Here is a 21270-nt window from a genome sequence, read left to right as displayed (position 1 = left end):
ATTTTGAAGTACTACATGACAATAGCAACTATCTTCCTCTGAGAGCCCCTCTCGGGATATATAATGAAGCATGCTAGAATCAGCGACTCAAGATACTTAAATGATTTTGTAAATGAGTTGAAGTAATAGTAAAGTTAGGCTCCAACATACTTTCCATTCCCTGGGCTGTACGACTTGTAGCAAGAAAACTGCCAAGTTTCATAATATAAAGATCGTATCGAATCTAGTATACGAGCTCCTGACCTTCCGAGGCTACGGAGGGACACGGCCATGGAATGATAATCAATGGTACTATGGAATATATTAGGCAGATGTACTAATAGTAATCTGAGGAACGAATAATCACATTCGCTGAAACGATGACAATAAACTCTGTATCCCCCCCGAAGTCCTCTGCGGCATTATATATCTTGTATGCATCCGACACAACTGCAACATAGTCTGCACCTCCTGGGGCACTGCCGCTCCGTTCTCACGACATCCTTCCACGACCCGCTCGTAGTAAGCCTGCGCCTCAACATGCTTCTGCGCCTCCATGTGCAATTTTCCCAACATAGCCAGCGTACTCTGCACTTCCGGGCAGCCCTTACCCATTCGATTCTCCGCCCACGTCAAGTATCTGCTCAACCACGGCGTGGCCAATTGCGAATTCGACTGGCCGGGCGTGCCATACAGCCCAGCCACGCTGCGTCCCTGCGACGCATACATCACACCCATCAGTGCCACGATGCTCATCGTCTCGGGATGATCCGCGCCCAGCTCCTCCTCTGCATTCGCCAGCGCACGTCGGAACGTCTCCGACGCCGTCGTGATCCCGTCCGGATTGAGCATCTGACTCCCACCCTGTAGCCTCAATGCCCGGATAGCGAGGGGATGGCGCGGACCGAGCAGGTCCGTCAGCTCGCGTGCAATATGCGTAGCCCCTTGCGCCAGCTGATCCACCTCTCCGCTGAACCGCATGACCATCAGTGCCCTCGTATCATGCGACCGCATTGAGAGCATATGGTCGGCAGTATCAAGAATTGACGCATACACGCGTATATGGTTAGGTCCCAGTAACTCCCGCAGCCGTTCAGTAACCTTCTCCGATACCTGAACAGCTTCTTGTCGTCGCTCGACAGCGCCATACGCGATCGCCAATCTCCGTCGCGTGTCGAGAGTGTCCAGATCATCTTCTCCGATGGTCATCTGCTGACGGGCTAGGACATTTGCACAGACCGACTCGCCTTCCTGGCCTTTGCCCTGATGGCAGAGGATTTCACCCATGAGACTTTCAGCCTTCATGGCGAGCGGGTGACGCTTATCGAAGACGCGTTGGCTGTTAGATGAGACCCAACTGGCCCATTCAGCGGCTTTGGAGAGGTATCCGGACTCGAGGTCAATCGAGGCGAGATGGTACCCTATCTCGAGAGTGCTGTGGTGGTCTGGTCCGATGGTGCGCATGTGTTCGTTGAAGATGTCGTATTCGAGTTTTCGGGCTTCGTCCCAGCGGTAGTTGTTCTTCAACTCGGCAGCCTTGATCGAGCGAGGATCGTTGTCGACGGGGGTGAAGAGAGTGCCGATGACGCGTTTGGTGTTGGGTTGGGGCGTGGGCGCGGCGGGATATGGGATACTGCTGTTTCCTGGCAGGCGCGGAGGGAGAGGGGGGGCTGGATGAGGAGATACAGAAGGTTGTGCGATGTATCCTTGTTCTGTTATGAGGACTTGATCGGCGATTTGCTTGATGTTGCCCTTGATCAGTTTATACATTGGGCCGCGGCTGCCCACTTTGCACATTTGAGAGTGGTCGGCGTCCAGCTTCAGTCGGGTTTCGCGTTGGCCGGGGAGTCCGAGGACAGCTGATTCCTCGTCGACTACGAGCTGTATGCTGTCAGGGTAAGATATAAAGAGCGAAGCTGGGATCCGCTTACGTGGCTCACAGAAGCCGGTCCAGCACCGCCCAAGAAGACTTCCTTGCCCTCCACAAAGCTGATCACGCGATAGTCCTCAAGTTGGTGCGAGAACCGACTCGTCATCTGTCGCGTGAAGAGCGAGTTGTGCTCCAGACAATCGAGCAAATCATTACTGGCGTGTCCTTTGGCCACGAAACGCGCCACCTTTGCTGCGATCTTGCCAAGCTCGACACCTTTGGTACCTCGATGTGGACAGCCAAAGAAGACAAGACCAGATGTATTGTTGCGGATCGAGTTGTACTTGGGGTCTTCGTGTGCGTTCAGCAGGGCCTTTCTGATCAGCTCTAGCTCTTTGATCCACCAGCAGTGGTGGTCACCCTACCTGTTTGATTACCAGTCCGCCCAAACTATGACCGATGAATATAATCTTCGTCGGTCGCACATTCTATTCCTCGTCAGATACCATTCCTCTCCCCGATAATCAGACAGAAGAACATACCAACTGTGGACTCCGCTCCAAGTCCAACAAATTCAGCAATGTATTCGCATGGTCTTTGACGCTAGCAGTCGACATGCTCTGGGGGTTCGTGATGGTAGAATTATACCCATAGACGAAGATGCGTGCCTGGGGAATATCCTGAGGGAGGTAGTCCCGCGGCCAGAAGATGCCGTTCTCGTGCGTCCATGTCTCGAAGGGGTGGTTGTCTTTGCCTCGAGGGTTTAAGCCGTGCACGAAGACGAAGCTGCAAGCCTAAGCAGATTGCCCGCTGGCATTATTGTGTCTGGTGTTGAACTCACTCGATCTTGGGCTGCTCCGCAGAGTAGACCTCTTCAAGGAATGGAAACTCATGTCGGGAGGCAGCCTCCATCGCTTGATCGGATGCTCTTCTGTCTGTTGAACGATGCTGCTATTTGGTGTATACTATGTGGTTAGGGTGGAGGAGAGGTGAGGGTGAACACTTTCGCCGACGAGCGGGCGCACTTCATTTGATGAATGATTGCCAGTCTATAGCCTTGTATCTCCAACCAATCGGCTATTATTACCCCAGACACACCTGGATACGATGCCAGGAACGTGAGCTATGCAGCCTGTTCCTGAGAGTAGTGCAACCACGCGAAGTGAAGCGCCGGTCATGCCGAGGCGAGGTCAGTCATGCCTATCGTGCCCTCCAATAGGGTAGGAATACGAGATGCTCATGCAGCTTAGTCTTGGCTCAAGCACAGCCCGTGCCTCTGTCATTCAGGGTCGTTGTCTATCATGTCAATAGGAAGGGTCGTGTATGTACATATGATCATCAAACGCCGAGCGAATGTGATGCTTGAAAGTCCCCACCAAGCCTGATCTGCCTCAAGCACACTACCAAGCACCGACGATACCTGCAATGGGAATATCAATGCCGGTAGTGTACGAGCTGCTATCGCTGAGCAGATACACGTAAGCACCTCCCAACTCGCGAGGGTCGGCCAGCCGAGGCATTCCTCCGTAGTATTCCATCTTTGTATCCCAGTCGGGGGCAGTTTCCACGTAGTAGGTCATGGCGGTGCGGACAAAACCCGGGGAGATGCTGTTCACGCGGATGCCGTGTTTGCTCCACTCCATCGCCAAGGTATGACACATGTTGCGTACTATAGAACATCAAGTTAGTATAATACCAACAAGGTTAAAATAGAGTAGAATTACTTACCTGCGGCTTTAGTAGCGCCATAAGGTGCAGACGGGGCAGCCTAGGATCACTTAGCACCACTCTCATCCCCCATCTGGAGAAAGGAATACATACGCGATTCGGACGATAAGAAGTCATACTAGCAGTCATAACGATAGACCCCTTAATCCCCAACTCGATAAACTTCCGAGCTACAATCTGCGCGCAGAAATATGCACCGAAAACCTGCTGCCCGTAAGCACCCGCGCGCTGCAGCATGCACGACGCGACCAAACAAAGCAGGCAGTCCACTCACATTAAGGTTGAACATGCGCTCCAATTCCGGGCGCTCAAATTTGAGCGCCGGCTGATGTTTGGTCATACCCGCATTAGCCACCAGCCCATCAATGCGTCCGGTTTCCTCCACAATCTGATTCACAGCCTTCTCGATGCTCTCCTCGGAGGTCACGTCGGTCTGGATATATCGGAAGTTCGGGTAGCGGGTCTGAAGGGCAATGGTCTCCTCGCCGGGCTCCATGAGATCCATTGAATAGACGAATTGGGCGGAATTGGCCAGACACACTTCGGCAATGCCGAGGCCGATGCCGCGGTTGGCACCGGTGATGGCAATGACCTTTTGCGCGAGGGTGATCTGCCAGCTGAAGGTTGAGTCGGGCATGGTGTTTACAAAGGGTGTGGAGGTGCCATTCTTGGCTGCGGCGGCGGAGGCAGTATCTGTGGAAGTTGGAGACATTGTGTTGAGGAGGTGAAGGATGCAGAGTGGTAGTTTGGGAGATGTGTTTGGAGGCAATGTCTGGCTGAATTTGGGGTGTTTCTGCCCTTTAAGCATCCCCCACGATCGCAAGTGTTCGGCTCGAGGTCAATGGCATCGCAATCGGACTTTACGTCACATTCCCTAATAAATTGGCGCGGATGGACTTTGATTGCCCTCTGGCTGTGCGGGGGTTAACTCCGATACCCCACGGTCGGCGATCGGCCAGCCCTGCGATCGACTGCCTCGACTCGAGGCACTCGCTGACAACTCATCCACTCTGACAGTAGATAGATGCAATAGATAAACATACTGTGTGTGAAACAGTCCGATATCGCGTGCAGTCCGTGCATCGTAGATGAGCTGATTGTTTCGGATGCTTTGTCGGAAGGCTCCGCGGGCCATCTGAATGTAGTCTTCCGAAATATGTTGTTACAGTTTGTAGTGGTAGTAGTGCTAGTAGGTGTCATGCTGTTATCCAGTAAGGCTCATTCCTTCATTTCTTCGTTTTAGAATATAACTATGATTATGAACATATACTTAAATATAATGTTTTGACCGTCAAGATATATCGTTATGCCCAGGAAGCGCCGTGGTGATCTCGCCGTGATCGCTCGGCTGACTGTCGCGTGTCAGTGAATGCAAGGCGATAACAAAGCTGACAGCTGTGCCGAGGGCCTCAGCCCACTCCACTTCCACCCAAGCTGCATCCATGGGATGACGCCAGTTTTCCCTGAAGTACCAGCTGAACCACAAGGACATCTGCTGTAAACCCATTTCTATGCCGTGACACCAGAAAGGCCATCCTTGCGGTATTCTGCTTCCAGGTCATTGCGTAATGAGTATCTAGGCCAACAGACTCTGCTCTCGAAGACATCGATCAATTCCAGCAACGCTGCCCGCTCATGAGGGGTATGGACGCTCATGCCAGCTGCAAAAAGGTCAGCAAAAATCATACCAGGACAACGAGAATAATCATACCCCCATATATACAGTACAAAGACATGAGGCTGGCAGCAAGATCATCCTCACGTATAGTTCGAGCAATCCCACAAATTGTGTTCACTGACGTAGTAAGCAGCTTTTGTGCAGCTCGATAGTCTTGGAAACCGTTTACCGTCGGACGGTGTGATAACACCAGAATTCTGGCTAAGCTGTGTATTTGCAATGCCGCTGCGTACGGAGGCGGATGAACCCAGATCGGCGGAAAGACAGTCGCGTCCTGCTCACACGGGAGTGGATTGAACTCCGGCGGCAGATAATCTTGCCATTCCTGCAACATGTAGAGCAGTTCATTCCCCCTCTCCAACCGACTCTGTATGTCTTTAGATGCCGACTCTTCGCGGGAGGCATAGTTGACGCATTGTCCAAGGATGTATGAAACGAAACTGGCCAGCTCCGGGGGAGACAGCGAGGAGATGTGTCGCTTAGGCTTCCAGAAGCTGAAAATTCGACGACGCTCCCGCATGGCTACCCAGACGTCCTGCCGTAGCCATGCCCACCAGATCGCTTGACGCAACCCCCCACACTCTCCATCGTTGTTTTGGTATCTTTGAATCCAGAATACCCCTTTCAGATGTCGCTCCCAGTCGCGATTAGATCCATCCACCATTTCGTATGTGCTGATCAGAAGCGACGTGCTAATGATCTCGTGGCTGTATGCGTAGCTGGGATACTGCATAGCCTTATTGAGATACTGTAGGGTCTCGTAGTAATACTGGACTGCAATGTTGCGATCAACATCCGGGAAATCCATCATCCTCCTTCCATCTTCGCGGTATGGAATAACCCCCGAACCTTTGTAAGTATGCCAGATGGAAAGATGGCGTGCCGAGAGTGCTAGAAGGGCCTTCATTACACCTATATTTCTCATGGCCAAATGTGGGACCTTGCTTGAAATTTGTAGCGTTGGGTCGAAGAAATCATACCAACCAGACATATTCCGGACAAAGTGTTTGAACATGAGGTGTTCTTGTTGGGATAACTGAATGGGCGCGGAAGTACTCCAAGAAGACGGGTCATCGGGAAGCTTTGGGTGGCCATCGGCTGCCGACGATATCCTGTTCTCGATATCTGGATCACGATCAAAAGAAGCTGCTTGGAAGCTTTGACACTCCCTGGCATTGTGGGGTTGAAGGTTTGCGACCGACAGATGGGTTGTTGATCCCTGGCAAGCAGGGTTGACGTCTCGATGTGGTGATGATAGGAAAAAGTTCCGGTCCGCGTTCACGGCATCATTGGCCAGAAGCTCGAACCAACTCAAGGGCGCAAGTCTGGTCGATACCGAGGAATCTGTAGCTGGAGAGGGTGCGAAGTCGTGAATCGAGGCTGAAGGAGAGACATGGCTGTGTTGATGTAAACCAACATGTGGCGTTGCACTGCTGTGCTGGCCCCTTGGAGATGCCGTAGCGGACGCTCGGTGAGCGGAAGCGTCTTCATGCTGGCAGACATCTACCAAGACTCGCAGGGGCTCGTGTAGATGCACCTGAGTAGTCAAATGTGATGAAGGAGGGGAGTGCGATGCAATGGGTGTTTGTCTATCCCCTATATTAGGAGGTCCAGATTCATAGCTGCTCCCATAGACACAGTCGCGTTGGCCCTTGGCGCAAGGGCCGCATTGTGGGCGAGCCTGCGTCCGAGTCAGCAGGAAGATATTTTCAAGGAGAACATTTCGCCAGATTGTCGTACCTCGTCACACTTGACATGCCGGCGCTTGCAAATCAGGCTATGGCAGTCAGCAGGTCTGTCCAGCAGAAGGAATACTAGCAGTAAAGAAACTCGGAAGATTGGTCGACTAACCAGCCAGTAGTGGCCCGCAATCCACGGCCGCGGGATTTGCGAGGTTTCCGAACGCCACGCGAGGTCCCCTGCGTAACATCGGCCATTGTACCTCACATCATCGGGGTTCTTCGGCTACAGCATGCGAGGATGCGAAGCGAAATGGGAATCAGCCGGATAGGGAGATCGATAGTCGGGGGGTGACAGGTCGCGACGAGGCCCGAATTGACGTTGGTTCGGGAGTGGAGCAAGCGAGAAAAGCCGAAAACTATCCACTGCCGACCTGTCTTTCTGATTCGACAATGGAAACCCACAGAATCACCTCGTGACGAGCACAAGTGTTTACCGCGGGGATTGAACCATGGCTGGTTCCTCTGTCGATGAGCATGACTCGCTCTATACCAGTGTCGACAGAAGCTGCATAGTAGCCAGAAGTGTACACCGCTGTGGAAGCCGCTAGAATGGAAACATGAAGGCATGGCAGCGACTGTGTGGAGAACCCTGCAGAGCCCAAGTGCACTAATCCATAACCAATATTATCTCGAGCATATATAACCTTGGTTAGGTTGCCGGGAAAGGTTCCCTGCTGTAGCACGGCCATTTTTTCATCGCTCGATCAATTGATCTTCCTCCTTCACTTAACATCACCAACATCGAGAGAATTATTGACCAAGATCTAACCATTAGGGTGCGCGGCATGCGTATCAAGCGAAAAAATCATTTAATTATTATATTATGAGTCGATCATAGTCGCATGAAACCGACAAACTCAGATCACTTCGAGAACGATGATCTTGGCGGAAGCTGAGCCCGGGCGCATCGAAGGAATTGGATATGATATCAAGGACGAAGGTAACCTGAACGTGACAGAATCCGAACCAGAAAATTTTCAGCATCTCACACTATGTATGGGCATTCTCACGGCATGGGGGCGTACATCAGACTGGTCGAGTGAATATGATTCGCGCCAAGTGTAGCTTAACTCCATGCTGTCTAGGACAACCGGACGTTAGCGCGACTTTATTAGGAAGGTCGATGTCTTAGATAGGAAGGTAGATATATACTTCTAGCAGGACCGTCGTGATAGTCACCAAGTTTAGGCTAGTCTGAAGCGCCCGGCGGATGTGACTGACTCGCGGTGCTTGGAACGAGCGAATTTCCGTCCCAACTTCTGTCCCACATAAATGGGGTAAACATGGCAAAGTTGAACTGGTGTCAGATTTGCGACATGATGATCAGCTTGACAAGGTGAAACATGCACGGATAGAGTGGTGGAGGAAAGAAGATTGTCCTCACTGGTGCTTAGGAGGGATGGGTGGGGAGAAGCAGCGAAGTTTAAACAAAAAGCCGAATGGAAATTGGAGAAAACTAGAGCCTCAGGCAGAGCATCCACGGGATGCGCATCATGTGGGTCATGATTTCCCTAACTAACTACATAACATATTTCGGCCGAATCAATAGCAGCAATCCTATATACAACTTGCCGACCCACTGGTAGGCAGCAACCATCTTCGCGTCGACCGATTTGCTTATACCACCGGCCATCCGCTGGAAAAGTCGATCGTGTTCCACCCAAACTGCGCGTCAGAATCGGCATAGCCAATCGTGGTGTTCATGTAGTGGTAGTAGAGAACCGGACCCAGGTTAGGATCATCATACACACCCCTGAACCATATTAGCATAACTATTGGTGGGGCAGCTGCAGGATCACTTACTGTCCGCCAGGGCCATAGACTTCTCCGTGGCTTTCGAGAACCATCGTGCCCCCGCCGTCCGTGCATGCCGTGCCATCGGAGTCAACCTTAGCATATTGTTAGCTTTGCGTATATAGTATTTGCTCTAGATGTCGGATATACTTACGAAATCACCGGTCGGCGAAGTCGAACGGCAGACCTTGATATGATACTCCTCTCCAGAAGCAGGCATGGACGTATCATATCCACAGCAGATACCTGCCGAGTAAAAGAGGTAGTAGTAGTCACCGTACTGGAACATGTATGAACCCTCCTCTGCATGAGTACCGGACGGGTCATATGCAAGATTGTAGGAGGATGAGGCAGCTGCTGTTGGGGTTGACTTCATTGGGACTTGATAGAGATCATCCCAGAACGACCCGAAGTTGATGTAGTAGGTGCCATCAGCGTAGATCAGGTTGGGGTCGATTGCATTGTAGATCTTGGCGGAAGAAGATGCAATGCCAGTGGAGCCATGATCGGTCCAAGAATCATATTCCATCGTCTCGGACGTTGCCAGTCCAATTGCGGAGTCTTGGGATCCAAAGGTCGACACAGCGTAGTATACATAATAGAGACCGTCTACATAGGAAACATCGGGGGCCTGAGCGAGTGTCAGATAGGCCGATCATACTGGAGTGAGACATGTTACCCAAAGATCATCGTTGCCATCCAGATCGATGGACGATCCATCCGGAAGCATAGAACCAACACTGGTCCATGGTCCTTCAATAGATGATGCAGAGACGTAGGAGATTTTGTTTCCTGTGGAGAAGAGAAAGTATGTACCGTCTGACTCTCTCCGGATCAACCCGGGGTCGTGGGTGGTACAAACACCCGAGCATGCTCCGGGGTTGGCATAGCCATGCACGAGGCTAGCCAGCAGAGGAACCGAGGCAATTGATAGGAGCTGATACATGGCGATTAAAGCAGGCGCTGTCACCACTGGATGACTTATCCGCAGTATCCAGATCTACTGTTATATATACTATCATCAAGCGACTACTAAACCCACCGGAGGACTACTGCATCGATTCGTGGACAAAGTGGTTGTGTTTTCCGCCTGTCCGGAGCAACCTCCGTGATACTTTGGTCGTTTCATAGAGTTACAAAGGGCATTTTGAAACAGCAATATTCCGGAGGCACCTACCGTTATTAGCCGATGACCGTGTCTGTAAAATGATTCGGTACATCATGATGTAACAACTGGTGCAGACCATGCTGACACTGGGTGGATGAACTGGCCAACACGTGGGTTGCGATGGGCGTATCTCTCTATACAATAGCCGATGTGAGTTACTAGGGAGTAAGATGATGTCAGTGACAGGGATAGGATGGAGACCAATCCTGCAACATTAGTTGTTCAGGCATCCCTAGCGTGGGCTTGAGGCCCCAAAAACTAGCATAAGCACACGACATGGGAATTTATAGCTACGCGTCTGTGTCTGTCTGTCGTGCGGGAGTAGTTTCCGGCCTTAGGCGTACTCTGACACTGGACCATCCGGATCACAGCTTGTTTCGTATCTACCATCTACCGGTGACATTCAGGGTGCAATCAATAAATGTGTGTCCTGGGGGACCAGAGGTGCAAGTGGCAGAAAGAGAAGAGGATCTTGTCTCAGCTGCGCCCCTCTAACTCCCGGCTCCTGGATTGGCCCATGCGAATCTTGGCATAACTTTGCAGAGATTCTAGTCCACATCCCGCCAGCTGGAAAGAGGACATCTCACGGATAGCGCATCCAATATATGCCAAACTTCTAACCGTGTAGGAAGCGTAGCCAGTGCAGGTCCGCAGGTATCAGTTGAAAGCACTTGCACTTTGTTGGCAAATGCACATGGACCACGCCAGAATCTGAGGAAGTTGGGAGAAGAGCACACGTCCTTTTCCTGGTGGAGAAGCCAGCGTTAGACCGAAACGTAAATGGAAACATGAGGAGTGGGGTTCTTCAGCGATGGGTGGAGCCGTAACCGAGGACTGGAAGGGTCTGTACCAGTCTACCAGAACACAGGAACCCCTTTTAAGGTCAAGAGAGAATCCCAACGGAGATTCCGCGGGCGTGATCCAACTCCCGGCCGATACAAAATCACAACCAATTTTAGTACAGTTGTTGTGGGGTGGATGTAGGAAGTTGTGTTAAGAAATGCTTCCAAGATGTGCTGACTGTTCTCAGCAGTGGGAATCTGCTGCCTGAGGCTTTCAACCTTCACCCAACCCGAATCCAAACCAATAACCCGTACAGAGGGCATGTTAATACACCAGCTTCAATGCAGTCCTAATCACATCACATCCCCGATCTACACACTACCATACCACATCTCTCGGACACCGTCGGATACAACAAAACGATAAACCTCACTACCTTAAGCACACGCTCACTCCCCTAAGCCTACACACATTGGGCATGCATGACCCGAACAATGCGGGGAAGGATCCCCAACCCTGCACAGCACATGCATTAGTCGATCAGAACTAATTACTATCCTCACACTATCATAAGGGACTCCGCGCGGGCTTCCGCGCGGGCAAGCTGATCATATGGCCATACTCGGAAGGATTATCTCACGTCCCAGGAAGGGATCTACATCTGATCCAGTCGTGAGTGGCCATCCCACCGGGATGAACATTGCTGACGGGCGCTCTTCACGGATTGAACCTACTATCGAGGTGTACCTTCGTATTGGGTAGATGGTAAGACGCAAGCTGGGTGTCCTGTACTATTCCTGAATTTGTTGGCTGATCGGAAGAGTCTTGATGAGCGGTAAATATATATCATTGGATGTTGAGAAAAGTAAGATTGATTTACCGAGGTAAACCCGGAGGTACCAGGCATAGTATTCAATGTTCTAGTACATTGCCTGAAGTCACAGAGTCCTTCCATATAGGGCAATAATCCGGTATGGACAGATGCCAATTTTATTTACTGCCTTCTAGCCCGCATAGTTGAATGGACTGCTCTCCGAGTCACTCCCATAATCAGCTAAGGGTGTGCATAGTACTGTCAGAACATTCTTGGGTTGAACCAGTTTATTTGTTTATAAGTCCAGTGGCCAGACATCTAGCATAGGTATCAAATGTCATATAAGCTCCCTTGGTGGTATGGAACTTTGGACTTCAGATCTAAGAATGACTTGTTGAATTAATAGCTCATTATATAAACTCCTTCTGTATTATTGTATCTTTTTAGTTATAAGATATCCCGGGATACCCGCAAGCGGGAGAAGAGAAATGAACTACAATTGACAGCTGAATGGTCTCCTGTCGGGTAACTGTATGTAGTCAAGGCTTACGATTTATCACCACTGTTTAGTATCATATCTTAATAGCTTGACAACAACGCAAATGTCAATTCCACAGCTTGGGGTACATTGGTGCACTATGTCAGCACGTGTTAAATACAGGTCCTTTCCACCATTCATCAACCGTATTGAATGTTCTCAGAGTGCGAAATAAATAACCATCTTCACAACACACGAACCAGATCAAGGGTAGCTGAATTTGTAGCACGGATTCATCCAGGTGTGGGACAATCTCTGTAAGGCACACTTAGAGAGGGAGAATTGGATGCAATATTTCAATGCACGGCACAGCATAGGGTATAGACGTTAATCGCCGATTAGGCCGCGCTTTTCTCTGCGCCCCATGAAACTAAAGTACCACGACGGCTCTCCATGCCTAACCCGGCAGCCGGTATCCCACTTCTGCATATCGTTATGCTTCCAGTAATCCTCATCTCTGTCACCATCTGACTGGAGATCTTTGCTGAGGTCCATGCAATCTAGGCAAAGACCATCGAAATATTTGGCCACTGTGTTCGCTGCTCGCCCAACAATAGCCCCCCAAGCTTTGTTACAGCGATGGCATGGTTGCACCTGTCCAGTATTGGGGTTGGTATAGGTTCTCATATTCTTTGCATCAAACAAACGCAGTCGTTCGAGCATCTTCTTAATACTGTCGGTTCTCATTGACTCTTCAAGGGGCCACACGTCAATTCTGGTCAGTTCACGCAAGTATTCAAAGACAGTGAGTTCTTTGCACCGACAGTCACCATATTGGAGGATAGCCGCTACTTCATTGTGCAGCTCTCTGTGGAGGATGTTGCGTAAGCGCCCACGGGCTGCATTGAGCTGTTCTTGATAAAGATGTTAGTGGCCTATTCAGAAACAAGATAGTGACGGACTCACGGATGATGCGCGGGGGGAGGTGCATCCTTAGAATATCAGTGGGATTATGTTCGGTTATATGACCTACACACCCGTAGACCAGCTTCCTGGTGACCGCCTGAAAAGCTGGCGCATTGTCGAAGACGAAGCACGGATACATCAATTCCCTCGAAAACCGAATGCAGTTATCTATGTTGATCTGCTTCTGGCGTTCATGTTCCCCCCAGGCCTTGAACCAAGAACTCAAACTTTTTTGATCAACGTTGTACTTATCGCAGGACTTTATAACGTGCCACGTCCCGGCAACAGTAACCGAATCAAGAGGCATGTCATCGAGGGTGCCGTGAAGGCTGCGCAGGAGAACTTCCATGCCCGTGCAGTTGTCCTCCTCCAGGGTAATTCTCTGACTTCCTGACTCAAGCCAGCGAGCGTGACCAAACATTGCTCGAAAGTATTGGGCTTCGAGTAGCTTGTTGCGCTCGACTTTCATTAAAACGCATTTTGTTATCTCCTTATCACCGATCCACTCCCTGGTGTATTCTTTGATGAGGATCTCGGTGTCCGCGTTCGAGGAGATGGTTATCTCCTGGATTTCAGGGTCAGAGCTCATCTTGTATGTGACTTGGGATACGATGAAGAAGTAATGAAGGGAAACGAAGAGGCAGTAAGAGGCTTCGGGGTGAGGTTCAACTTGGAAGCGGGAAAGAGGATAAGGGAAGATGCTCAAGTGAGCTGGGAGAAGTTGTGGGCGTTGACAAGGTAGAGTTCGTGGGTGGCAGCGTGTTGCTCTTGCAGGTATTACTCGGTCACGAGACTTGTAGGACGAAGTGAATGAGAACTTCTAACACCCAGCCTCTGTGGCTGGAGGACCCACGTACCAGTGAGCGGTACACCAGACAGGATACGTTCTCCAAGTGATCTAAGAGTTGTCAATGTCAAGGAAACAGTGCTTGTAAGCGGAAGACCTCTGGTTAAGGAGCGGTGGCGCTAGGTACGCAACATACGTTTTGGGCGTTACATGTTGAGTAAGATAAATTGAAAGTAAGGTGACTTTGGGGTGTTGTGAGTCTGAAAATGCTGTCGGGCCTTAAGAGTCCATTGGTACTCAGATCTGTGCTACCAGCGATGTCCATCCTCGGATTCGATTCTTAGGAGAAAGTGAGAAGCCTTAGATTGAAGTTGAGTTTAAGGTGAGCGTAAGCTAGCTGGTAAGCCTCGAAAGAAATCGATTTCTGGAATCCAGAGCCTGGAGTGATGAAGAATATGACAAGGGATTGAGTAGTGTTGTGAGTCGGGAGCAGTTCTTTCTGATCATCTGGCTGGTGAGGAGAAGGCTCATGATGTCCCTTACCGAGCCGTTATCGTCATTTATATTCTCTTCTGCGACCTCTCTCTTTCGATACAAAAGATCTGAAACCGTGTGGGTAATTCGTCGGTTCTCCTACAGCTCTCCAGGCCAAATACACCTCAGAAGCCCACCCCGGGGTACCCTCACCCAGTCTTCTTGGGAGCCCTCATTTCTTCCTTCCCAAATCCCGGGGACGAAAGCGTACTGGCCTCTCTTCCTGCTTCAAAGTCGGCGCTTTTCATCCTACTCGCTTGCCAAACAGCTCACACCGGGCCAACAGAAATCACTACCACAAGATCCAGGCATCATGATGGATTGTCGTAAGGCGACCGCCACTGCATCCCAACTAGGCGAGGAAACTCAGCCGACTAGGAAGCATTTGATAGAGGGAAACACCGCACACGATGACAATTCGAGACCCCGTGTACCCGGAAGAGGTAAGCGGGACTCTACCGAGAAAGGGCAAGGATCCATCATACGGATGTTCCCTCCACCACACTGTTGTTACCTAACATGCCATCTCTCAGACATTTCACGTCTTTACCTCCTCCCTGTCCAGTGATAGACGACTTGACGGCACCCACCGCAATCATTGGGGTCACTACCAATGAGCTATGGCTCAAACAAGATGATATGTTCTATAACATGAACCATGAAAGCCTGCTGCTTCGTACCGACATAAGAGCCCTATATAGATTAATGAATTTGCAAGGCAGGACGACGAACCCTGGAAACTGCCTGTTCTTACCTTAGTATGCCAATCATCTTCAACGACTGGACCTCGCCTTTACCATGAGCAACGACTATGCCACGCACCTCGCCTAGAAGCTCAATCAGGTGCAGGCGGACATGAATAGCTGGCGAGCTGAGCGACGAGGATGGGAAGCGGCTATCGTTGCAGGAAATGGCATGCAGCCATCCATTCTCCAAGGGATTCTCCAAGCAGAGGAAGTAAAGGAGACATGGGCATACTTCCCAGAAGACTTTGCTGGCTACCACCCTGAACACACTGAGGAACACCCCATATTCCTGCACCCCTTCCACCATAAGAACGAAAAAGGCTCCCTATGGACGCAGCTGCGCGCCAAGCTAGTTGGGACCGAGGCTTTGTCACTCAAAATCGAGTCCGCCATCCGTGCGGAAAGAGAACGGATCAAGCTATCCCTTAAATTGGTTGAGGATGATGTAGTCCAGTTCAAGCGTGAAGAACAAGGATCTTTTCTGCAGACAGCTCCCGAGCCCCCGGCTATCCAGGCTCATGTGGCCGAAGATGAAGATTTCTTCGGCGCGTTTGATTCCCCTTTGCCACCTATAATCGAACGAGACTGGAACCTAGACGAGGATAATCCCATCCTCCACCGAGAAAGCTTCCTAAAATGGGTAATTGGTCGCTACATGATGTGGAAACCCAAGGAAGTGAAAATCACAACTACCGAGATTTGTCGAACATTCTTTGATCAACCCAGTATGCCCATTCCTTCCCCATGGCCCTCCTCAATCAGGGAACTAAAGTTGCCCTTGTCACCATGTTTCAGGGACCATACGCCTTGGCAATTCCCTGCATTTGTTCTTCTAGCTTTTCTGAAGGAAACATCCAAAGTGACTAACTCAATAACAATTAATACGTTGTTCACGAAGGAGGCATTGAGGGCCTTTCGGGAGATGGAAACCGCCTGGCAGGACCTAGACATCAGTATTCGCTGGGAGCTTGAACGAAACAATGACACGGTAATGGACTGGGTGCCCGATAAAGCTGTCACACTCCTCAAAGCCCTCTTTCCCAGTGACATTCCCATATCCGCTTGCGTGGGCGGCAGCAAGCCCGATGCTTAGACAAGTCTACTAGCCTTCCCTCCTCATAGCCGCGAGATGGCCATATTGTAACTACTTTGTAATCTGCTCTAATACATGAGTAGATATGCGTTCTTTCTCTTTAAAGAATGGTCAGGGGACCTCTTTTGACAACCTTTATTAGACCCCTCGCCGCCAACGTGCGGCCTGGTATCTAGCTATATAAATTGTGATTAGTTTTACCCTACATATAGGGCTATTACGAAGGGTAACCGGATTGTTTGGCCAACGAATAGATTAGCATTAATGAAGACTAGCAATCGACAAGCAGTCCTGCAAGCACAGAATATCCGATATGTTGTTTATCTGCGACGTATGCAATAGTTCTGTGATACGCATGGACACGTTCAACTAGGGGTCCAAATGCTGTCTAAGTACTACAAGGGGAAGGTGTCAGCGAGTCAGAGAATGGCGCAAGCACCCGTTCGCTCCACCGCCTCCGATAAAACCACCCCGCATCTACTGTAACTCATCAACAGCGTATATCAACCTTCACCATGACCGTCAATCCTACCTCTTTTACTTCTGTTCCCATCCTCGACTACTCCCAGGCAACATCATCCGAGAATAAACCCAAGTTTCTCGACAATTTGCGCAATGCTTTGGTTAACGTGGGCTTCTTCTACCTCATCAACGCCCCGATCGCGCCTCAGGTGCGCGACGAGCTGATTGAGAAGACATTCCACATATTTTATTTGCCATTCGAGAAGAAGCTGGAAATCGAAATGGTCAACAGTAAGCATTTTCTGGGATACTCAAGGCTTGGAGCGGAGACTACAGCCCGTCAAACCGATTATCGAGAACAGTTTGATGTGCGACCGTCGCAACCTCGGAAAACCATTCGGGACTGACAATAGCAGTTTGCGACCGAGTTGCCTCCCCCGGCACCAGATGCGCCTTTATACCGTAATATCAGAGGACCGAATCAGGTACGTCATGAAGATGATCCAACTAGAATATCATTTACTAACAAGCACAGTGGCCCGATGAGAAAGCCATCCCTGGCTTCCGTCACGCCGTGGAGGCATACCTGGCGGAGATGAGTCCAATTGCCGAGGCGTTCAGGATCCTCATCGCAGAAGCACTGGATTTACCGCCGACAGCACTGCAGCAATTCTTTGAGAATCCAACACAGCAGAAGCTGAAACTGATCAAATACCCACCTCCAACTGCTCCATCCGAAGCACAAGGTGTTGGAGCCCATAAGGATTCCGAGTTTTTGACATTCTTACTCCAAGCCACGCCTCATACCGGACTCGAGGTGCAAAACAAAGCCGGAGAATGGATCCCCGCGCCGCCAATGCAAGACTCGTTGGTCGTTAATATCGGTCGCGCGCTGGAGGCTATCACGGGTGGAGTCTGCACGGCTACAACGCACCGAGTCAATTTGGAAGCAGAGAATTTTATCGATGCACAAGGTGCACCACTGGGACCACGATTCTCGATTCCTGTGTTCCAAGGCATGAGTTTGGATTTGTCGGCGGAGAATATCTCCCTTGAAATTCCAGCGCACATAAAGGATCTGATCAAGGATGACAAAGTCAGGTCGGATGCGGAGGCGACTTTCAACAAGATATTCAAGGGCCGGGTGGGCGAAGGCACCCTTATACATCGGGTTATGAGTCACCAGGATGTCGGGCGGCGGTGGTATCCGGAGTTGTTGGACTGGGCTTTGGGCGAGTATGAGAAGTAGCAGTGGTATTGACGAAGATATAATGAGCTTCTGCTGTATATAGCTAAATGACCCTCTCCTCCAACTACGGTTGAACTACAACGGAATATTGCATCGTTCTAGGGTCTTATGCACCAATGGTCATCGACAAGCATATTTGCCCGATCAGCTAGTCCACATCGTCTACCTCCTGTTCATCTTCTACATCTACTAAATCATCTCTCTCCCCCTCCTCATCACTATCATCCCCAGCTTCTTTCTCCAGCACAACCGTCAAGCAAATCACCAAATATATCTCCCCCGTCGCCCGATTCTTCAAGACATACCGCAGCACATTATTTTTCTCACTAACATATTTCCCTATATGGAAGCTAAATCCGGGAATCCGAATCGCGAACTCTGTTGCATGTCAGCATATAGTCCCCTAACTACCCAACTACACATAGAAAAATGCGTAACGTACCATTAAAATCCAAATACCCATTTCCAAAATCCACCGCATAAGTCCTCCCTTTCTCAAATATAAACCCCTTCCTCTTCTCCTCATTCTGGAAATGCGTTCTCCGTGAGGAGGAGCTATCAGGAATATTGCACTCCTTTCGTACATCCAAACCAGACCCCGTGCCGCCTTCTTGGACTATAATATTGTCCTCTTGCCCGTCATCTTCCTGCTTCTCGCCAATCGAGAATTGATTCCACGACGCTAGTCCAGGACTATATGAATATGGCTTGTCGGCATATGCGTCACCATCTAACGAGGGATCAAGTGTGGACTTGACTATCTTCAGCGCCGTGCCAAATCCTGTTGGTAGGTATGAACGGATCGGATGGTCGAAGTCATTTCCGAAGACGAGGTCATTGCCGTTTACGTCGTGGGTGAAGTTGAGGGTGAAGGTGAGGGAGAAGAGGTTTTGGTTGAATGGGGATGTGTCGAAGTAGGGGTTTGTTTTGGGGGAGGTGGTTGGGTAGCCTGCCATGATGTGTTAGGTATTGGTGATGATGTAGGAGAGGTGAGGGTGTAGATACCTGTGTAGTCTTTGATGCGCACCCAGAGATTGCTGGTTAAGTGGTCGCTCTTGAGTTGTAGAGGAGATGTACTATTTACAGTGATGGTTTCGTGGGTTTCTGGTGTGTAGGATGTGCCCGCGGTGACTTTCAGGCGGTGGTTTTGGGAAGGGGCGCTGGAGAACATTGTGGTAGTGATAGGATATGCTGTATGAATTATTTACACAGATGATATGATATTGCAAGCCTCGATGAGTTCTTGATTGTATTAGAAAATTTCAGGATAGTAATGACTCCTTCCCTCATACCAATGGTCTAGAATGTGTCGAGTAGCTTTCTACCTTGGAGTTTCTAAAGCCGTTGGCTACCGGAATGACGTAGTGCATCTCACTTTAACCCAGATTACATATGACGCATAATCATGCAGCGTTAGTCATCCATAGTTATGCAGGTCCCCTCTGGATTAGATTGCGGGTGATCATCTCACCCACCACTCTATCCTTAAACAATAGCGAAAGCATCGCATAATAAGTCGACAGGGCAATGGCTAGAATATCTTCTATTCACTGGTCTCAGGATGGCCCTGAAAATCAAGTCATGTCCGACCTGAGTGTAACCTTGTTTTGCACTTCGCCCCAGCCACGGCACCACAGTGACACTATCCTGATATCATACTTACGCGCGAAGTCAATTAGCTAGCCCTGCAACCTTAATATCTTGCGCCAACGCACCCTCAACAACACTTCTATCTCGATTCAATTTCCACAATTGCTTCCATTCTGAACAAAAACACATAGCCAAAATGCAGTCCGTTCTACAGCCTATTCTCGGTCCGAAGAAGGAGATCCATGATCTCACCGGCCGTGTCGCTCTCATTACTGGCGGTGCGCTGGGCATCGGGTCAGTTTCTACCACAATATGAACCAATCACCCGATCATATCTAACTCGTGAATTCAGGTATGAGATCGCCCGTGCATTTGTTCTCAATGGCGCCAAGGTATACATGACCAACCGCAAGGAAGAGCAAGGCCAGGCCGCGATCGAACAAATCAAGAAAGAAGCCGGCGAGAATGCGCAGATCGAATGGTTTCCCTGTGACATGGGCAACCTGAACGAAATTAAGCAGGTGTTTGAAGATTTCAAGAAGAAGGAAGATCGATTGGATCTTGTGCGTTCACTCGCAAAATCCTCGGAGATGGCGTAGCTAATATTGGCGACAGCTTATCCTTTCCGCCGGAATAAACGTTAACCAATACGGCGAAACACACGATAACATTGATCGCCATTTCGAGGTCAACTGGCTGGGCCAGTTCTATGTCGTGAATCTGGTGTACCCGTTGCTGAGAAAGACGTCCAAGTTACCGAACACACCTGCGCCGAGAATCGTCTTCGAAACGTCGGAGCAGCATCGCATGGCGCCTAAGAATGTGCACTTTGCGACGCTAGAGGAGATCAACAACCCGGAGGTCGGAAATCTGGAGCTATACGGTCGGACGAAGCTGGCTATCATTCTTGGAGTCAAGTACGGACTGTTGGATCGGGTGATCAAACCTAATAATGATAACATCTACGCGTTGTCTGTGCACCCGGGTGCTGTAAGTATATTAACTCCTCCTACCAAATGGTCGTACTAACATGAGATCAGGTCAACACGGCAATGCAACAACAATGGAAAGACGCATATCCCGGCCTCCTGGGCAAGCTGCTAACAACAGTAATGCTAGCAGCCGGTCGGACACCCGAACACGGCTCTTTCAGCGCACTATATGCAGCGACAAGCCCCGAAGTTGAAGAAAAGGGCTGGAACGGATACTACTTCAGTGACCCTGCACAGCCCGGAAAGGAGACTGCCCAGGCGTCGGATCCTACCTTGGGTGCGGCATTGTGGGACCTGAGTCACAGGATCATCAAGGAGAAGGTTGGCGATGATGCCATTGTCGACTGGAATGCGAGTGCATGAGTAGATGTAGCACAGCGATGATGTATGTTATGATAATGATGAATTCAACTCTAGAATGTATTTGTATTGCAAGTTGCTTTCCAGGAGGAGTACTATTGTAATATCTTCCAACAGCTCTTTTTATTGTTCCCCATATAAGAACTATCTCCCTATATAATTTGGCATATGGTTCCCTCCTACTCTAGGAATACTCTTATCTCCGCCGGACTTAGCACCACAAACCCCTCCTCCCATGCAATCGCACCAATACTCCCCCTCCGGGGTCTGCATCGAAAAGCGGTCCCGGCCCGTAACCGGCCTCCCAGGCCCACCGGTCTCTGCTTGAACAATCCCGACCACCACGGGAATTGGTCTCTTCCATTTACTTGCTAAAAGCCGGGCGGAAGCTATCTCCGGCAATGAGGATCTTCAGTCCGTCCAGGTATAGATAAACAGATAACCCCTCTTGCTCTCA

General features: G+C 50.0%; 9 protein-coding genes across 9 annotated transcripts; 3 read left to right on the top strand and 6 right to left on the bottom strand.

The window, feature by feature from the left end:
- Window positions 1-278: 278 nt before the first annotated feature.
- Window positions 279-2839, bottom strand: BO88DRAFT_407228 (LipA and NB-ARC domain protein). Its single transcript, XM_025707369.1, has 5 exons — window positions 2691-2839; window positions 2392-2635; window positions 2275-2337; window positions 1911-2222; window positions 279-1860 (listed from the first exon to the last, which is right to left on the bottom strand). Exons 1-5 carry the CDS (start codon window positions 2759-2761, stop codon window positions 343-345), a joined length of 2208 nt encoding a protein of 735 aa, XP_025559695.1. The 5' UTR covers window positions 2762-2839; the 3' UTR covers window positions 279-342.
- Window positions 2840-3209: 370 nt separating this feature from the next.
- Window positions 3210-4463, bottom strand: BO88DRAFT_407227 (short chain alcohol dehydrogenase). Its single transcript, XM_025707368.1, has 4 exons — window positions 3852-4463; window positions 3671-3781; window positions 3578-3617; window positions 3210-3518 (listed from the first exon to the last, which is right to left on the bottom strand). Exons 1-4 carry the CDS (start codon window positions 4287-4289, stop codon window positions 3250-3252), a joined length of 858 nt encoding a protein of 285 aa, XP_025559694.1. The 5' UTR covers window positions 4290-4463; the 3' UTR covers window positions 3210-3249.
- Window positions 4464-4804: 341 nt separating this feature from the next.
- Window positions 4805-7249, bottom strand: BO88DRAFT_490287 (Zn(II)2Cys6 transcription factor). Its single transcript, XM_025712767.1, has 4 exons — window positions 7107-7249; window positions 6996-7032; window positions 5289-6936; window positions 4805-5238 (listed from the first exon to the last, which is right to left on the bottom strand). Exons 1-4 carry the CDS (start codon window positions 7190-7192, stop codon window positions 5087-5089), a joined length of 1923 nt encoding a protein of 640 aa, XP_025559693.1. The 5' UTR covers window positions 7193-7249; the 3' UTR covers window positions 4805-5086.
- Window positions 7250-8460: 1211 nt separating this feature from the next.
- BO88DRAFT_445921 (arabinan endo-1,5-alpha-L-arabinosidase) lies at window positions 8461-9737 on the bottom strand (the record flags this gene model as incomplete). Its single annotated transcript, XM_025710248.1, has 4 exons — window positions 8461-8750; window positions 8801-8886; window positions 8946-9422; window positions 9471-9737. The coding sequence occupies 4 exons, from the start codon at window positions 9735-9737 to the stop codon at window positions 8615-8617; spliced, it is 966 nt and encodes a 321-aa protein (XP_025559692.1). The 3' UTR covers window positions 8461-8614.
- Window positions 9738-12421: 2684 nt separating this feature from the next.
- BO88DRAFT_418063 (uncharacterized protein) lies at window positions 12422-13589 on the bottom strand (the record flags this gene model as incomplete). Its single annotated transcript, XM_025708333.1, has 2 exons — window positions 12422-12948; window positions 13001-13589. 2 exons carry the CDS (start codon window positions 13587-13589, stop codon window positions 12422-12424), a joined length of 1116 nt encoding a protein of 371 aa, XP_025559691.1.
- A 1587-nt stretch (window positions 13590-15176) lies between these two features.
- On the top strand, window positions 15177-16160 carry BO88DRAFT_418062 (uncharacterized protein; the record flags this gene model as incomplete). The annotated part of the gene is made up of 1 exon (XM_025708332.1): window positions 15177-16160. The coding sequence occupies one exon, from the start codon at window positions 15177-15179 to the stop codon at window positions 16158-16160; it is 984 nt and encodes a 327-aa protein (XP_025559690.1).
- Window positions 16161-16664: 504 nt separating this feature from the next.
- Window positions 16665-18017, top strand: BO88DRAFT_371377 (isopenicillin N synthase family dioxygenase). Its single transcript, XM_025704202.1, has 3 exons — window positions 16665-16990; window positions 17039-17107; window positions 17158-18017. The coding sequence occupies exons 1-3, from the start codon at window positions 16676-16678 to the stop codon at window positions 17869-17871; spliced, it is 1098 nt and encodes a 365-aa protein (XP_025559689.1). The 5' UTR covers window positions 16665-16675; the 3' UTR covers window positions 17872-18017.
- On the bottom strand, window positions 17879-19178 carry BO88DRAFT_490284 (DUF1769 domain-containing protein). Its single transcript, XM_025712766.1, has 3 exons — window positions 18877-19178; window positions 18314-18820; window positions 17879-18249 (listed from the first exon to the last, which is right to left on the bottom strand). Exons 1-3 carry the CDS (start codon window positions 19040-19042, stop codon window positions 18020-18022), a joined length of 903 nt encoding a protein of 300 aa, XP_025559688.1. The 5' UTR covers window positions 19043-19178; the 3' UTR covers window positions 17879-18019.
- A 419-nt stretch (window positions 19179-19597) lies between these two features.
- Window positions 19598-20888, top strand: BO88DRAFT_407221 (short chain dehydrogenase/reductase family protein). Its single transcript, XM_025707367.1, has 4 exons — window positions 19598-19755; window positions 19814-20024; window positions 20077-20451; window positions 20502-20888. The coding sequence occupies exons 1-4, from the start codon at window positions 19658-19660 to the stop codon at window positions 20814-20816; spliced, it is 999 nt and encodes a 332-aa protein (XP_025559687.1). The 5' UTR covers window positions 19598-19657; the 3' UTR covers window positions 20817-20888.
- Window positions 20889-21270: the final 382 nt, after the last annotated feature.

Source organism: Aspergillus vadensis, assembly GCF_003184925.1.
Source record: "Aspergillus vadensis CBS 113365 unplaced genomic scaffold BO88scaffold_23, whole genome shotgun sequence".
In the NCBI taxonomy this organism is placed as follows: domain Eukaryota; kingdom Fungi; phylum Ascomycota; class Eurotiomycetes; order Eurotiales; family Aspergillaceae; genus Aspergillus; species Aspergillus vadensis.
Note: the sequence above shows the minus strand (reverse complement) of the source record. Positions and strands in the feature narration are given on the sequence as shown.

Coding starts and splice junctions, on each gene's coding strand:
- BO88DRAFT_407227 (XM_025707368.1), bottom strand. CDS start 4,289: ATGTCTCCAACTTCCACAGATACTGCCTCCGCCGCCGCAGCCAAGAAT. Junction 3,782..3,851: donor AGCGCATGTTCAACCTTAAT/GTGAGTGGACTG, acceptor TACGGGCAGCAG/GTTTTCGGTGCATATTTCTG. Junction 3,519..3,577: donor TGGCGCTACTAAAGCCGCAG/GTAAGTAATTCT, acceptor GATGTTCTATAG/TACGCAACATGTGTCATACC.
- BO88DRAFT_490287 (XM_025712767.1), bottom strand. CDS start 7,192: ATGGCCGATGTTACGCAGGGGACCTCGCGTGGCGTTCGGAAACCTCGC. Junction 7,033..7,106: donor TTGCGGGCCACTACTGGCTG/GTTAGTCGACCA, acceptor TGACTGCCATAG/CCTGATTTGCAAGCGCCGGC. Junction 5,239..5,288: donor TTTGTACTGTATATATGGGG/GTATGATTATTC, acceptor ACCTTTTTGCAG/CTGGCATGAGCGTCCATACC.
- BO88DRAFT_371377 (XM_025704202.1), top strand. CDS start 16,676: ATGACCGTCAATCCTACCTCTTTTACTTCTGTTCCCATCCTCGACTAC. Junction 16,991..17,038: donor ATTATCGAGAACAGTTTGAT/GTGCGACCGTCG, acceptor TGACAATAGCAG/TTTGCGACCGAGTTGCCTCC. Junction 17,108..17,157: donor ATATCAGAGGACCGAATCAG/GTACGTCATGAA, acceptor TAACAAGCACAG/TGGCCCGATGAGAAAGCCAT.
- BO88DRAFT_407221 (XM_025707367.1), top strand. CDS start 19,658: ATGCAGTCCGTTCTACAGCCTATTCTCGGTCCGAAGAAGGAGATCCAT. Junction 20,025..20,076: donor AGGAAGATCGATTGGATCTT/GTGCGTTCACTC, acceptor TATTGGCGACAG/CTTATCCTTTCCGCCGGAAT. Junction 20,452..20,501: donor TGTCTGTGCACCCGGGTGCT/GTAAGTATATTA, acceptor ACATGAGATCAG/GTCAACACGGCAATGCAACA.
- BO88DRAFT_407228 (XM_025707369.1), bottom strand. CDS start 2,761: ATGGAGGCTGCCTCCCGACATGAGTTTCCATTCCTTGAAGAGGTCTAC. Junction 2,338..2,391: donor TGGAGCGGAGTCCACAGTTG/GTATGTTCTTCT, acceptor GACGAGGAATAG/AATGTGCGACCGACGAAGAT. Junction 1,861..1,910: donor GACCGGCTTCTGTGAGCCAC/GTAAGCGGATCC, acceptor GACAGCATACAG/CTCGTAGTCGACGAGGAATC.
- BO88DRAFT_490284 (XM_025712766.1), bottom strand. CDS start 19,042: ATGTTCTCCAGCGCCCCTTCCCAAAACCACCGCCTGAAAGTCACCGCG. Junction 18,821..18,876: donor GCGCATCAAAGACTACACAG/GTATCTACACCC, acceptor ACATCATGGCAG/GCTACCCAACCACCTCCCCC. Junction 18,250..18,313: donor TGGGTATTTGGATTTTAATG/GTACGTTACGCA, acceptor GACATGCAACAG/AGTTCGCGATTCGGATTCCC.